The sequence below is a fragment of the Oryzias latipes genome, chromosome 10, assembly GCF_002234675.1.
Source record: "Oryzias latipes chromosome 10, ASM223467v1".
NCBI lineage: Eukaryota > Metazoa > Chordata > Actinopteri > Beloniformes > Adrianichthyidae > Oryzias > Oryzias latipes.
Window position 1 is genome coordinate 12,440,371 of NC_019868.2, and position 16,506 is coordinate 12,456,876.

Below are 16,506 nucleotides of genomic sequence, written 5' to 3' on the forward strand. Positions count from 1 at the left end.
GCATAACTACGGATGCTGCTCCGATCCGCCTGTCAATCTCACGATCCGGTCTTCCCTCACTCGTGAACAAGTGAACAAGACCCCTAGATATTTAAACTCCTCCACCTGGGGTAAGGATACTCCGCCCACCGAGAGATGGTAAGCTACCTTTCTCCAGTCGAGAACCATGGCCTCAGATTTATCGGTACTGACCCTCATCCCAGCCGCTTCACACTTGACCGCAAACCGCCCCAATGCACGCTGGAGGTCCTGGCTCGATGACACCAACAGGACAACATCATCTGCAAAAAGCAGAGAGGAAATCCTGTGGTCCCCAAACCAGACTCCCTCCGGGCCCTGGCTGCGCCTAGAAATTCTGTCCATAAAAACTATGAACAGAACCGGTGATAAAGGGCAGCCCTGCTGGAGTCCAACATGGACCGGGAACAAGGTCTGACTTACTGCCGGCTATGCGAACCAAGCTCCTACTCCGGTCATACAGAGACCGGACAGCCCTAAGTAAGGCTCCCGGACCCCATACTACCAGAGCACCCCCCACAGGATACCACGGGGGACGCGGTCGAATGCCTTCTCCAAATCCACAAAACACATATAGACTGGATAAGCAAACTCCCACAATCCCTCCAGCACCCTAGAGAGGGTGTATAGCTGGTCCACTGTTCCAGGACCAGGACGGAAACCGCACTGTTGTTCCTGAATCTGAGGATCGACTAGCGGACGGACTCTCCTCTCCAATACCCTGGCATAGACTTTCCCAGGGAGGCTGAGGGGTGTAATTTCCCAAATTTGCCTGTTTGTGCCTAAAATTATTTATGAAGTGTAAAAAAATAGGTCACTTGATTATGAGGAAGCTTAGCACAAAAAGGAAACAAATATGATGTAAACGTACTTGATGAGCCTTTTTGTTTATGAAGAAGCTAGAAATTACAATGTAGCAGATGGCTCACTGATAGAATATGTCCAACAGCTGCAAGAGGCGGAGGGTTGATTTTAACTGGTCATCTGAGCTTATTTCAGAGGCCAGAAAAAAAATGAGCACAGCGGATAACTGTGGGATGTGTGCAGAACATCTTTCTGCAACAGCTTTTGTTATTACCAATAGCCATTTTAAAATGATTATTACCGGTAAATAATGCTCCCTGGAACACAGGAAACTAGTCGTGTGGCATTTATTTCTGGAGGAAATACTTTAAAATTGAAAAAAATCATGTTTCATTTAAAATTGTAAAAAAGAAAAATCCCTTTTAGTTTTTAAAATGACATTTATTGATGACATTTCTGAAGGTTACAAAAGTATACTCATACTAGAATCTGTAAGGGTAGTTTGGTTAGGTTTCCCTGCTCAGCAGCGCTTTCTGTTTTGGAAATAAACCCCTAGACTTGGAACCGTGTGCTTCCTCGTCTCTGCATTTTGGGTCCTTTGTCAACCCTCCTCAACCTGACTGTACACATACAGGTTCCTCAAACATTTTTGATCTTTTCCAATCAAACAAAAATACAAGAAAGAAGGACTAACCCTTCTGGCTCTGGAACATCTGACTGCTTTGTTTTCAATAGTTTTTTGATTACGTAAAATAGCTTTTATAAGAAGTTAAAAAAACCCAAAGGAAACTGAGCCACAAGCTGTTCCTCTCTGCTTCATCTCATAAACCTCCAAACTATTTCACAAAACTGTGTGAAAACTGTTGAAAACATTAATATTTCTTTTAGCTTTTTCTTGTTTTTACACTTATAAACTACGCTGCAGGATTGCCTTGCATCAGAATCAGAATCTGTAAAGATAATTATTAGTATTTAATATATATATATAAATATCTGCAAAATCCCTAATTTATTAAAGGTCGCTTCAGCAGAAAAGGTTTTAACAAAAGGTCATCTGGACTTAGTCTTTTCAAGTTGAAAAAAAAAGCCTAGCTTGGAGGCAAAACATCTTCAACTGAAGTGTCCAGGTGAACCTTTTTCAAACTTTTTACGTTTTCTTTTTTTGTGATTTGGAGTTAAATAATTTTCCAAGTAGTTCCACGTCCACCAAAAAGAATTAAAAGAAATAATTCCCCAAAATGTTGCCGCCTCAATCGGGCATAAATCCATTTAATACAAATACAAACATGTCTAAAGTCCAGCCCGCTGACCAAATGTGGCCCGTGTTCAAATTTTCACCAGCCCCCAGGCGTCTGTCATGAAAATCAATCACCTACGCCCCCCCCCCCCCCCCCCCCCCCAGCATTTACTACAAAATTACGTGTGTGATTTCTTGATTGTGATTGGCTAAATTCCATCATAAGCCATTATTAACCTGTGCCACTACTTTCATGTGATCTTTCTGTGATCTGTTTCTTGCTCATTTCTAAAATGTCAACTGTTGTTACATCCAGAAATGTGTAGGTCTAGGGCTAGATGGGATTGTGACAAGACACACAATAGTGCAATTGTCTGAAGCGTGCTGATCGGCCATGCAACATCATTTACACCTACAGACAAAAAAAAGCTGTAAAATAGATGCACGAAGTGACAAGCAAGTATATAAACATATATTTTTTTATAAATTTTTCTCATCTTCAAGGTTACTTTTGGCAGTTATAAAGTAGCAACATGTAAACAAACACACGTTAGGGGCTCATTCATAGATTTCTTGGTCTAAGCATTAAAATGTGATATTTTATGCATTTTTTGAGACACAAAGTTTAGTAATAATTACGTCTGATTTCATAAAACCTGGGCGGAAGGTGCTTCAGTACAAAATTATGCAAAATACTCATTTAGTAAAGGTAAACGCGCTGACATCCAGTGTCACAACAAAACAAAGCTCAAACATGTACAGCCACGGTGAAATGCAAGTTGTGTTCCTCTGGATGTCGTCTCTGTGGTGGTGGAAATGGGTAGAAATTACAGGCGGCGTCCCCTACAGTTTTTCAAAGCCGACGCAGCAGAGCAGGAAGATGGCGTAAAGGAGCAGGAGACAAAGGCCCAGCCTGCGGTCCAGCCTCCAACGGTTCAGGTGGACACACAGAACCTGAGGAGGACAAACAGACACTCACTGTTTTCACCGCCGTCTTCACCTCACAAAACACAAAGCTTCCTTCCTTTCCAAGTAATCTTCTCCTGATCTCAGCATGCTCAGCTTTGCCAGTTTAACCGAGGGATACTCACAGTGAGTGAGACTGAGGCCAACAACAGAATCACGGAGTAAACCAGACCTCTGCTGTTGATGGTCACCTAAAAGCAGAAAAAATCCCAGCATGAAGATCCTTTGGATTAACCCTTGTGCTATCTTAGATGACCCCACCCTACATTGACGTGTTCTCCCTACCATGACAAAGGTGGATAAAGGTGGAAAGATTTCATGTCATCCATGGACACCAGTGAGGTTCACAAATCATTGAAGAAAAAAGGTTCAAAGCACTGTCTAGTGGGTCTAGATGACCCAACTCCCAATGCTAAAGTGCCTAGGATAGCACAAGGGCTAGACAGTGCGCTAAACCACAAGATAGCACAAAGGTTAATATAATCAAATTGAATTGAATCGACCTATGCCATTATTAAATAATTTCAGAATAAAAGAAATATTATACGGATATTGAAAAATACCATTTGCATTGAGGCACAATAAATTTATTTCACTACGACGTAAAAGCGATACAAATAACAACATGCATGATGTCAGCAAAAACGGATAAGCCCATCATTCCAGTCCAATATGTGGAAACACTTTGAGTTCAGCAAAGACATGTGACCATTCAGTGTGCTAAAATGTTCCCTTTGGATTAGTTTGATGTGGAAAAACAACAGTGGGCTGAACTTTATGACACTAAAATGTGAATGGATTTTACATTCATTCCTTTTTTTATACTTGTTTGTACACATATTTCATTTACACTTGATCATCTTGCAAGAAATACAAGAATTTCACCTGAAATGTTCAGGTATTTATCTCTGAGTCACACTGGTTGAATTTTTGGCTAAAAATGTCCTGGATCAACTTTAGTAAATTGTTAAAAAAAAAACAATGTCAACATGGAATTATATTGGCAAATAGGAATTATGATATGAATCAAATCCCTTTTACAAAAGAATCGCTACACCCTTAATAAACTGTACAAATAAATGTGTTTTGCTAGCTTCAAAATGTATTGTGTTTTCCAAACAGACCCATTATTAAGAAAAAACCAAGTAGAGTAAAATCTCAGGTGTGGGATAAACATTGGCCATTTAAAACCATGTTCTGTTTCTGTGAATCCCATCTTTTTAACACTTCTGTTTCTGAGGCTGTACAGATGTAATGGAAGTGAGGTCATGGTTTCTTTCACAGAAAGTGTGAAAGCGGCCGCTAAGACTCAGCAAGAACATAAGAGCAGAACATAAATGATAGAGAGGCTGAGCGAAAGCCCTGCTGTCTGTCTGGCTTTGATGCAACTTTACTGACGAGTGCGTTTACAAACACACAGGATGAGAGAGGAAGTCTTGGGTTAATCCAAATATCTAGGGCAAAAAGGGGAAGACAGACACTTTCAGAGCCATTGACAGCTGGTTACCACTGATCCATAGCTGACTATGAGGGTCCTCAGTGCCCATGGGAAGCCCAGGCCTAGCAGAACGTCAAAGATGTTACTGCCAATGGAGTTGGACACGGCCATGTCACCGAGCCCTGCAGTATTCCACATCCACAAAAAACACAGAGGTGTAAACCAGTGAAAACATGCAGGCTGACAGCGGACCACGTGTAGTCATGCTGCACATCTGCCCAGTGAAGGTAAACATGAACCAATGATCATGTTTGTGCAAAAATGCATGAACTTTCTGCTTGAATTGCAAAAAAAAGAGTGTTTTTTTTTTACAGCTGAATTACTTTAGACAAGGTCACAGAAACAGACAGAGGCTGAATGTAAAAAAAAAATAAGAAAAAGGAGGACAAAGAAAAAAAATGATTAGCTCACAAATGTGTTTCAACTTACAGATTAATTTAAAAAAAATCAGCATCATATTTGTTTTGGAATTAGATGTATTAGTATATATGCATATGACCCATTGAATTCATTATTTGTGAAGTTTGTCAAAGAGAGTTTTCTTTATTTGCTTGAAAAAGAGTTGGAGGAAGCGGATTTATCCCATCCCTATTATGCTTTACTTAACTATGTCACTTATGTCACTTGTTTGTTTACATTTTTATTATAAATCGGTTTACAACTTTTAATTAAAGACATTACATGATTGCAGAAATTATTATTGCTAATCACAGATCAAGTATCAAAGCTTCTTGATTATTGTAAAGATTATTGGTTGGGGGAGGGCTGGCAAGCAGGAAACCAGGGTTTGATTCCCAGGGGGCGCAATGATCTTCATCCAGCGTGGGTCCTTAGTCAAGATCCTTCACACTTCTGCCTAACTGTGTAGCCACAAAGAGTCAGGGTCTCCCTGTCCTGGTTCCCAGCACTAATAAAATACAGGGTTGTGTCAGGAAGGGCACCCAGCATAGAAACTCTGTCAAACCACCTGTGCGAATGAGTGAAGGTGATTCGCTGTGGCGAGCCCAGGTGAGATGCGCAAAAAGGTTAACAATAACAGTTAGTGTCCTTGTCAAAATTGAACCAATGTACAAAAGCCTGCCTTCTGGGTTAAGAGAACTTAATGAAGTTGTTTATTCTGTAATATTTACCATATATTCAGTAAATATGTCTTTAAAGACCCACTCCAATGAAAATGGTGTTATTGGCCTTTTTCTTATGATAGAGGACATCAATAAAGTTTTTTTTATTTATTCAAATTATTGTGAATCATGAGCAGATGAAAAAATGCTGCTTGAAAAAGCTTGTAGGTGTGACAAAGAAGCTACTATCAGCAGGCCACAAGCTCCCTGCTCCATTCTGATGCATAAACTCTGAGCTGGCATCTGGCTCAGAACTGTACGGCTGGCTAGCTCCAATATTGCTCGCCATTTTTGTTGCACCACTAATGTTAGGATTGGGGTGTGCTGGGCTGTAAGCTAGCGGGAGAACGTGTAAACACATGGATGACAGGAAGTGGGGATGGGCAGAGGCAAGTTTGCTGCTCTGCAAAAAAAAGTCCTACTAAACAACACAGTTTTTTTTTTATATTTGGCTAAAAACGGCATAATCATAATTAAAAGACCACTTGGAACGATTTGAAAATAGTTTAAAAGATCAGAGTGGGACTTTTATTGCTGTGAATAAACCAATCAACCGAGCAAACAAAATGGGAACACACCTTGCCGGGCCACAATGAGACTGGCCATGCAGTCGGGAACGCTGGTGCCGGCGGCCAGAAAGGTGATGCCCATGATGACCTCCGGGATTCCAAGAGTGTAGCTGATGATCGTCACCTTAACAAAGAAAGCAAACCCCCGTGATTATGACTCACTGTGATGACTCGAGTGCTGCAGCAACTGTGTGGCTTCGTACCATCCAGACCATGAGGTAGGAGAAGAGGGCAATCCACAGAGTGGAGGACAAGAAGGTGAACAGGTACCAGCGCTCCCATCGAGGCTGGGTGCAGTTGGGGACTGTGCAGTAAAGCAGGAAGCTCAGTGGCCAGGAGAGCAGCCACTTCAGTCTGGAACACCACCCATCTGAGGACACAGAAGCTCACAGATTGTGGGCACCATTAAAGATTCATCTTATTGTCTTAATTATTCACGTCCTGAAGGTGTCAGTGTTTTATTTTGCTTTAATTCCCTCACTGAGAAGCAGGAACACAGAGGCAGCGAGGCTGTCTGCTGAGTTTAGACTGACAAAGAGGTTTTCACAAAAGCAGCAGACAGATGGTAACACACCTAGACGTCTCAGCATCAAATGGCTCTTATTTTGAAAAGTGCAAATGTGACATTAGGTAACTCACATGTGATTTGTGGAGAATGCTATTCTGTGAGTCAGACCGAACATGCTGACTCATTGAATACTCCCGCCTTTTGAAAATATCAGATGAATAAAAAATATTTGAAATGAGCTCTCGTTCCTTCAGTTACCTGGGACGACAAAGGGTTTGAAAGGAGCCTCCTCTTCCTCATGCACGACCCCCTCGTCGTCCTCCTCCTCTTTCTGCTGTCCAGACTGCTCTCCCTCCGTCTCCTTCCCTCTCTCCCCCTCCAGATGCTGACCGTCCCCCTCAGCCCCCGTCCCATTCTCCCTCCCCCAGCTGGTCCCCTCCTCTCCTGAAACTGCTCCCTCCTCTGGGCCCGCCTGAGCGCGAATCAGCCTCTGCCTCTGAGGGAAAGAGGGAGAAGTGTTGTGAGAGAGCGTGGCGTTTGAGGAGGCAGATCCGTGGGGTATGAGAGGGAGCAGGGACCCCACCAGGTGAAGCTCAGTGTGCAAAAAAACAAACATGGACAGAAACAGACATGGAGGCAGAGGCCTGTCTGCTGAGTCATCGCTCCTAACACAGCCTCATGTCTGGATCTCAGTGTTATAAAGGATGATGCATTAAAGTTCCGATCATCTTTTATCCATTTTAAAAACGTTCCCAGTGTTTTTTTAAACTATGATTATGCTGTTTTAAGCCAAAGTTAAGAAACATGTGTTCCATTTCTAAGACATAGTTTCTGCAGAGGGAGGAGTTCATTAGAAATTCTTGTGTTGTGGGCGGGGACTGTTGGCGCAGAAGTAACCTTTGTGCTATCTTAGGCACTTTAACATTGGGAGTGGGGTCATCTAGACCCACTAGACAGTGCGCTGAACCTTTTTTCTTTAATGATTTGTGATCTTCACTGGTGTCCATGGATTACATGAAATCCTCTTCACCTTTATCCACCTTTGTCATGGTAGGGAGAACACGTCAATGTAAGGGTGGAGTCATAGGATGGCACAAGGGGTAAACATGCCACCACTTCCCATCATCTATTTGTTTACATGATCTGCCATTAGCTCACAACCCCAGCCTAACATTACCGATGCAACAAAAATGGCGAGCAACATTGGAGCTATCCATCTGTACAATTTTGATCTAGATTCCAGCTCAGACGAGGAAAACAAAGACGAACATGGATCTATTTGTCTGCAAGTGGATGCATCCGAATGGAGCGGAGCAGGGAGCTTGGCTTGCCGTTGAAAGTTCTATGTCACACCTACATTCACATGTTGGAAGTTTGTGTCCAAATGCTTCTTTTCTGTTCCTGTGTGTGAACCAACAGTCTGCATTGCCGTTCTTCTGCATCACAGACAATGACACAGCTTCAACAACGTCTCGGTTGATTTACAACTATTTGAATCCGGTACTCAGAAATGCAATTTGTCAATTGTCATCTGAGTAGGTCTTTAAGAGGTTAAATGCAGATGCATTTGGCGCATATTTTAAGTGTCGTAGCTGCTTCAATAACCCAGTAGTAGTCTAGTGTCTTTTTGTTATATAATGTATTCTTTGAGATCAAGATTCTTTGGTTAAATGCCCTACCTCAGCTATGGTAGTGAGGTATTGAAAAAAAAAAAACACCTACAAAACCACCGAACAGCAACAATGTGTATTACAAAATGAGCCATAAGAATAATTCATAAATTGGGATGTTATGAACGCACCAACTTTGTATTCTATAAATTACTAGAGGTTACAGATATGATAAAATACAACACAATGCAAACATTTTATAAAGCTACAAAAAAAACTAGCATACAAACACTGATTAAAAACCCACTCCAATGAAAATGGTGTTTTTAAAATGTCTTCGTGGCATTTTCTCATAATGGAGGACATTTAAGAAGAAAATTAGGCTTAAAATTATATTTCTGAGTATTTCTTTGTTCAACTTCCCTGCTCCACTCTATTCTGATGCATCCACTTGCAGACAAACAGATCCATGTACATGTTTGTTTTCCTCGTGTGAGCTGAACCATTACTGTACGGCTAGATAGTTTTGATATTGCTCACCTTTTTTTTTTTTTTTTTTTTGCTACGCTATTGTTAGCCTGGGGTTGTGAGGGGCTGTAAGCTAGCGGGACACAGTGTAAACAAAGGGCTGATGGGAAATAAGCAGTGGCTTACTTTTGCACTAACAATCCTGCGCAGAACCTAGTGGCAAATTTCTGATGAACTGCTGCCGCTCTGCAGAAAATATGTCTTTAAAAAACAACACAGGCTTTTTGAATTTGGCTAAAAACTGCATAATCATAATTAGAAGATCACTTGGAACGCTTTTACAATTGGTAAAAATCTAGTTAGAATTATTAAGATTTTTCTTGTACTCACTCTTGTTTTAAGCTTTTAATCACTTTCTGTTTATCATGTTTATTTATTTTTTTCAATTTATGCATGAAAATTGCATCTTACGGTCATTTTTGCTCCACTGGTTAGACTCTGAATCATTGTAAGCTTTGATCTGCCTTAACCTTGAAAATTGCATCACGTGCCAAAGCCCAGAGAGGGATCTGCACAAAGCAGGCCATCTTATATTTAGATGATTGACTGTTCATGAAACAAAAAAGGGGATGTATCTCGTTAAAAGCGGTACAGTGGTGAAAGAGGAGAAAGCTTGCCTCTGACAGCGTGAGCTTGTGGGGATTCCGGTTCGAGCCTTCATCTGCCATCCCAGCCGCGGAGTCCTGACCCGCCACCACACACGAGTCTGTACAAATGTTTCAGGAGAAAGTCAGTCGCTTCTGTTTTCGCAGGTCTGAAACCCACGTGGGAAACAAAACGGTGTCAGTGGGTTTGTTTGTTTGCAGTGCACGCGTGCACACGTACAAACGCGAGCTCCAGCACCTGGCTTGAGCGGCACCATGTCATTGTCGCCGTCCCCCATGTTGCCCACGGCAGTCGCCCGCCGCAGGCTGCTCATGCACGGCTGACCGTCTATGCTGCAGTGTCTCTCCATGAGGCAGCACAGAGATCTGTTGAACCTACACAAAGAGGCGCACAAAACTGTCATTTTCACAAAAGGAATGGACATCCCCAACAAAATAGCAAAGATGATGAGGCTCACTTCATGATGATTATATAGATCCCATACATGGAGATCAGGATGATGGTCTCCCACCTGAAACACAAAACACGGGTTGTGGTTGAGAGACGTTGCTGAAAACCTCATTGGAAGGAAAGAGCTGAACTCTTACCACATGACTTTTTCATCATAGATCACCTGTGAACAAAAGCAAAGGTGAACATTAGTCACAGCTCTTGAATGGATTTTTCTGTTGTTTCTCATAAGTAACAAGTGTCATGTCCAGCAGGTTTATAGTTCCACCAGGGCACCTGTAAGAACCAAAACATGTAACCAATATCTTTAAGTTCCTAAGTATCCATGAGCTGATTTTCTTCCAACATTGTCATAATAATTATTTCATCTAACAACCTTAATTTTTCTTATGGAATTTTAATGTTTTTTTGTGTGGAAATGCATTATTTTGTCCTGCAGCAGTCCTGGGCTGCAAGGACCAGATTGTTTTTGCAATTCTTCTTTCTTATTGCACCGTTGAGTGAAAATTTGACTCGCACCACATAATGAAAAACACACCAACATTTGCACACACCCCGTACCTGACGAAAGTCAATTTTGAACATTGTGAACCCATTGAGATCATTATGTGATGCTCACACAACCTGCAGGTTGGTGGCCATTTTCCAGCAAAATGTGACATTTGGCAATTTTCATATTTTTGTACAGTATGGAAAATGAATACTCGATCTTCATGAAACTTCATACACACGCTGTCAGTTTAAATTTACAATAACAACCGAAGCTCCGTCGACCTCTGACCTTGGGAAGAGGCTGTCATCTTGAATTAAAAAACAACAACTTTAGTACCATATACAAAATCCTTATAATTTTGAACTTTCGCCTTCTAACTCTCTGAGCATCATCGTGAGGGTACTTGGGTGAAAAAAGTTGGAATTAGAAGTTGTACTTGTAGTTGCATAAGTGTTGCAAGTTTGCAAAAGCGACGTTTCCCTGTTGCCCACACATTTTTTACAGTGAAAAATCCTCTGTTGCCAAGGAAATCCAAAAGTTTACTTGTAGCCGTTCTTTTAAAAACGACATGTTCGTCGCTCCAAGGTGACCAGGACACAAAATGGTTGCTATGGAGATGAACCCAACGAAAAAGTCGACATTTTGACAAGAAAAAAACGTCGATGAATTTGTCACATTCAGCTCTGAACAAGAGCAGAGTAAGGGGCATGTAGCAGCCGCTCAGCCAGTGAGGGTAGGTCTAAGGGGGCAAGTAGTGCTTACAACCCTGCTGGAGGCTTTAGTTATGAGTGTTTTGTGATAAACATAAGATGCCCTGGAGACTTTATGAAAAAAAGACTGCATTAGTCTTAAAAAACAAACCTAGAAAAAAATAAAATAGCTTTATAAATGTTTATATGTACTCACAAACAGACCACAAATGTGCTAAACGTTGTAGAAATCACCCCTTAAAAAATGCCTCTTACTTTTATGTCCTCAATAGCAAATTTAAGGGCAGAATACAATTTTCACCATAAAAACCTCAATCTGATTAATCCTAATCCTGTACGGTAACCACTTTACTGGACTGAATGGGACAATAGGATGTGGATTAAGAAGTGGAGCTAAAAGTTCTTCTCACCAGAATGAGCACCACTATGGAGAGGATGTAGAAGACAGCATCTCGGAACAGAGGCCACCAGCTCAGAGTGATGGGCTGCAGAAGGGGATTGACAGGAAATAAACAAGAAAACCCTTTTTACTTCAAAACAAAAAGAGACAAAGGGAATGTTGATTTTCTTACCCTGTAATTCCATACAACTAGCATGGAAAAGGATTCATCTGTCAGATTTTTGTTCTAAAACACATTTTTTGGTTATGGATACCCATAAGTGGTGATTAAGTTTTATTAATAAAAGTGAGATTCATTTGAAAAAAATCAAACAAACAGAAACGTTTTTTTTGTTTTGCCTGAAATAATACAGACCAGTTAGCTTCATGAATTTGATGAATCAATATTGAATTTCCTAACTGCAGAGGCACAACTTTTATTTGAGAGAAAGCCTTGCTCTCATTATGTTGTTTAGTATTTCTTAACCCCCTTGACACCTGATCTTATTTCTAGCTACAAAAACAAAAAAAAATATCTTACATTTTTGTTTTAATGCAGATGTTAAATTAAGATAAATTAACTTTGAAAAAGCACTTTTCATTCTTACTAGGTTTACGTCAGTTTTGAAAAAGAACTTTTTCTCCCACAACATGAGGTCAGTGCATTTTTTCTCTTTTGTTTTGCTACAGCAAAGCTCTAAAAGTGAAAAGAGGGGACAAAAAGGATCAAACGTAAAGACATACTTGTCCGGAGAAGATGCCGCAGAGCCCGATGATGACCAGGATGTTGAAAACAGCCGACCCCACAATGGTTCCCACCCCAACATCTCCTTTTGTGATGAAGACCCCTGATACCCAAACATGAAGGGAATGCAAACAGTAAATAAAGTTATAGAGCTAAAAAAAAAGGTAGAGATTGCTTTTTTTTGCAGATTAAAAGTTAAAAAACAACTACAAAAATAATCACAAGTAATTTATTCTATACTTTGTTCCTACAGTCCTTTTTTAATGCTATTCTTCTAGATTAAAATAACATACTGTTCATACGTACACTTTATGTATGTATGAACAGTATTTGTATAGATACATAAAGTTTCTTTAAAGAGAGGCTTTAACAAATAATCATAAGCCTGTTCTGCATACTGACCAATCAAAGAGGTGAAGAGCTCAGGGGCGGAGCTCCCAGCTGCCATGAAGGTTGCCCCGGCAACATCCTGACTGAGCTGAAGGTTCTAGTGGACAGAAATGATAAGATTGAATCCAGTTGGTTAAAAAACATGTTTAACAAATGTTCTGTACTTCTCTGCTTGTCTATTTATTGACCCTACAGGGACACATCTGTTTCTTTCACACACAAGCCTCTGTTTATCCAACCAATGTCCATCTGTTCACCATTTTTTCATCTGTTCCCTCCTGTGCACATCAGATCAAGTATGGGTAAATAGTAACCTGCCTAACACAAAAATGTACCCTATAGAGAGAGCTGCAAAAACCTTTTTGAGATCATTTTAGGAAAACATAAAAGGCATAGATTTGTCTTTTATTTATAAATTCTTGATATTTCTAAACTTTATTTAACTTCTACCTTAGAACAATGTCTAAAACCTACCAGGAAGACAGAATATGCTGTTAATCACAGTAAATGTTTTATTGACTTTGTCTCCAAGTCTTACCTCTGAGACTTTTTCCAGCGATGGCACAAAGTAAACATCACACACTATGGCGAGGGCGTAAAACATGTACATGGCCTGTAAGATGCAAGAGACGTATCATCTTCATTTTATTTTGGTGAACAGTTTTGTGGGTTTTTTTTCTCTCCTAGAGATTGACACTCACGCAGAGGACATGAAGCAGCACTGCACCCTGCCTCCTCTGATCCAGAGTGAAGATGTCCTCTGGAAACTCATTGATAGCTGACAAAGAGAAGAAAAAGGAAGAGTGAGTGAGACTTAAACACTCGACCTCCTGTTTTGAATGAAATTAATTGACGAAATGTTTACAATCTCTGTTCATATTTCCATGATCAAGAGTGGAACCAACAATGTCTCTGCTCCCCTCAAAGGAAGGAAAAAAACCTAAATTATTTATTAAAAAATGTGCTCAAAAGTCATTCTGGAGCCAGAACTAGGTCACTGACGACATTATATGCAGCTATACCATGAACACACAGGTGCTCGCCTCTGCATTTGTGCAGTCTGCAGGAGTAAACGTCTGGTTTTGTTGAAGGTATGACTGGTATCCCTTAGCAACAAGCTCCCAGGCTGCTTCAGGTTAAGCTTCCAAAGACATATTTGCATGTGTTTTTCCAATCATGAAAGATAATAACCGGCTTCCACTGCTGTTTTAAAAAATAAATCCTTTCTTCTAAATGTTCCGGTCTCGGTTTTTGTTTTTTTCTAAAATGTTCTTGTGGCATTTTTCAGACGATGGAGGACATACATAAAGAAAATTAAGTTTAAAATGGCATGTTTTAGTATTTCCTTCTTCAAATTTTTATGAATCAGAAGCAGATGAAAAAATGCCGTTGGAACCAAACCTCTGTGACATAGAAGTTACAATTTGCAGGCCTGAACTTCCATTCTCTGCTCCATCCCAGTGCATCCCCTTGCAGACAAATGGATCCACAAACATCTCTGTTTTCCTCATCTGAGTTGGCATCTGACTCAAAACAGCATGGCTGGAGAGCTCCAATAACCCTTGTGCTATCGTATGACCCCACCCTTACATTGACATGTTCTCCCTACCATGACAAAGGTGGAAAGATTTCATGTAATCCATGGACACCAGTGAAGATCACAAATCATTGAAGAAAAAAGGTTCAGCGCACTGTCTAGTGGGTCTAGATGACCCCACTCCCAATGTTAAAGTGCCTATGATAGCACAAGGGTTACTGCTCCCAATTTTTGTTGCACCAGTAATGTTAGGATGGGGTTGTGAGGGGCTGTAAGCTAGCAGGATAGCGTTTTGACAGATGGATGATGGAAAGTGGGGATGGGTTTACTCTGTGCCCAACAGTCCCACCCACAAGTCAGAGGCAAATTTTCTAATGAACTACTGCCGCTCTGCATAAAAATATGTCAAACTTTGAAGCCCATTGAGATGACTACTGTTGTAATATTGGGCTTTATAAATAAAGTTTATTTGAAATAAATGTTTTTTAGGCCAAACATGACATAATAATAAGAAAAATACCACAGGGAACATATTTACAATGGATCAAAAGATGATCAGTGTAGGACTTTAAATGAATCTGCAACTTTGTTCCTTATGAATCAGTGTTGCTCATAAAGCTCTCCCATAAAGACAAATCGCCCCCTCCAGGTCTTTGAAACAAACAGGTCCAAGCACTCTGAGGGAGATGCTGATGAGATGCTGCTCATCAGCAGATCATTAGGACAGGGGTAGGCACTTTGAACTACAATGCAGCATCCAGCATCCGGTTACCTAGCAACTGGGTCCTTCAAAAGCCTGACTGTGTTTAAACATCTACAAGTACAGAGTTAGAGGAAATGAAGAATGAAGGGGGACCATAGAGATGGAGCGATGCACAGCAGCTACTGAGAGAGACAATAGAGATGATGCTCTTAATGTCATCAAGATTTTTATTTTGAAAGGAAACAAAAACAATGATTACCACATCTGGTTTTACTGTCAGTCTGGTTGTCTTCTTGCTGGATCAGCTCTCTTTTTGATAAAGAGATGAGTTGAGCCTCACCAGAGTCTGAAATCAGATTGACAGATATAAAATCAGCAACAGAAACTGTCAGTGAGGTACAAAATGTGCTGATAAACAAATATATCATGATAAATGTGAGGTTGGTGGTTTGTTCCGACTATAAGGAATCAAAGCGTCTATGGAATCACCTGTGATGTCCGGGACGTGACAGAGCCACGCAGCCGCCAGCAGACCGACTGCACCGATGCAAAGCCGGGGAAGCAGCAGCGTCCGCCTCGGTCTCCTGGGAGTCCTCATCCCGCCGGCCGCCGCTGCTCGTCGGCTTTCCGATCAGAACATGCCGCCACGACCGACCCACCAGCAGACCCCCCCCCCCCCTTTTTTTTCTTCTTTATTCTCTTCTTTTGCTACAGCAGGGATCAAAACTGGCCTGTTGCTACTTTCCCGGTGGATGGTGTCTCAGCAGGACCCGCTCCAGGCTCCATCATCAGAATCGGAACGAGTCTCGGCTCGGCCCGTCATCTCAGCATCCCGCATCCGCGGACGCAAGCCCGCCCCCCTCCTCCCCGCCCGGCGGATGAGAGCGTGGAATGATCCGGAGCTCAGACAGAACCACGGCTGTCTGCCTCCACGTCCATTTGACCCAAATCTGATGTCAGGCCGATTCTCCACCAACCAGAAGGGGGTGTTGGTCTCCAGAGTGCCCACAGCTGGGTGGGGCTACTGTCACATTTCAATTTGTCATCTTTTCACATTACGTTTCCCTGTAAGTGCTACAGGGAAATGATTCACCTTTAGTATATTCATTTTATTTCATGAGTTTCACATGCCTCTGTTTGAATTCTAAGTTATTGTGCTTCTCCTCTTGTGTCTTTGTTTTTAAATCTATTTAACCATTCTATCCAATTTGATACTGTCATTTCTGAGACCCCTGTCTCATTAGAACAATCCAAACTTTCCATGAAAACTCACTGTATATCATTTGGTCCGTGTTTTCTGCCCTGTAGTTTATCTTCTTTCCACTAGAGGCAGCAGACAAAGGTTTTGGTATGAGGGAATACCTTTAACAACTATTATTCGTTTTCAAAGACTTCTTGTTCTATTGAAAGAATGAAAATTTTGGTGATACAGTAATTAATTGTTTAGAACAAATCCCACCATGTTAAAAAAATGTGTGGATCACATTTGAGACAGTAGGCAAAGAATGGGCTTTGATTTTTCTGTCAAGTCTTTGATGTAGTGAGGTTTACAGGGTTCAAACTCAAGCTTATTTATAGTTCTGCACATATTTTATTCTCCTTTTTTAGGGTTTGATTTGCAGCATTTGCGTCTG

General features: G+C 41.1%; 1 protein-coding gene across 2 annotated transcripts; it reads right to left on the reverse strand.

Annotated features, from left to right (window-relative positions):
- Positions 1–1,242: 1,242 nt before the first annotated feature.
- On the reverse strand, positions 1,243–15,860 carry LOC101173951 (sodium/potassium/calcium exchanger 3). 2 transcript variants are annotated; one of them, XM_011480023.3, is made up of 17 exons: positions 15,362–15,860; positions 15,132–15,218; positions 13,334–13,410; positions 13,171–13,245; positions 12,645–12,729; positions 12,242–12,345; positions 11,529–11,603; positions 10,053–10,078; positions 9,923–9,976; positions 9,685–9,839; positions 9,477–9,565; positions 6,980–7,217; positions 6,417–6,583; positions 6,223–6,337; positions 4,533–4,645; positions 3,151–3,216; positions 1,243–3,013 (listed from the first exon to the last, which is right to left on the reverse strand). In XM_011480023.3, the coding sequence occupies exons 1-17, from the start codon at positions 15,468–15,470 to the stop codon at positions 2,903–2,905; spliced, it is 1,746 nt and encodes a 581-aa protein (XP_011478325.1). In that variant the 5' UTR covers positions 15,471–15,860; the 3' UTR covers positions 1,243–2,902. The 2 variants fall into 2 exon arrangements, with proteins under 2 accessions (XP_011478325.1, XP_011478326.1); XM_011480024.3 differs by having other exon boundaries at positions 9,703–9,839; positions 15,362–15,859.
- Between the last annotated feature and the right edge of the window lie 646 nt (positions 15,861–16,506).

Coding starts and splice junctions, on each gene's coding strand:
- LOC101173951 (XM_011480023.3), bottom strand. CDS start 15,470: ATGAGGACTCCCAGGAGACCGAGGCGGACGCTGCTGCTTCCCCGGCTT. Junction 13,411..15,131: donor TGACAGTAAAACCAGATGTG/GTAATCATTGTT, acceptor TCTCTTTGTCAG/CTATCAATGAGTTTCCAGAG. Junction 9,566..9,684: donor AGGTGCTGGAGCTCGCGTTT/GTACGTGTGCAC, acceptor ACATTTGTACAG/ACTCGTGTGTGGTGGCGGGT.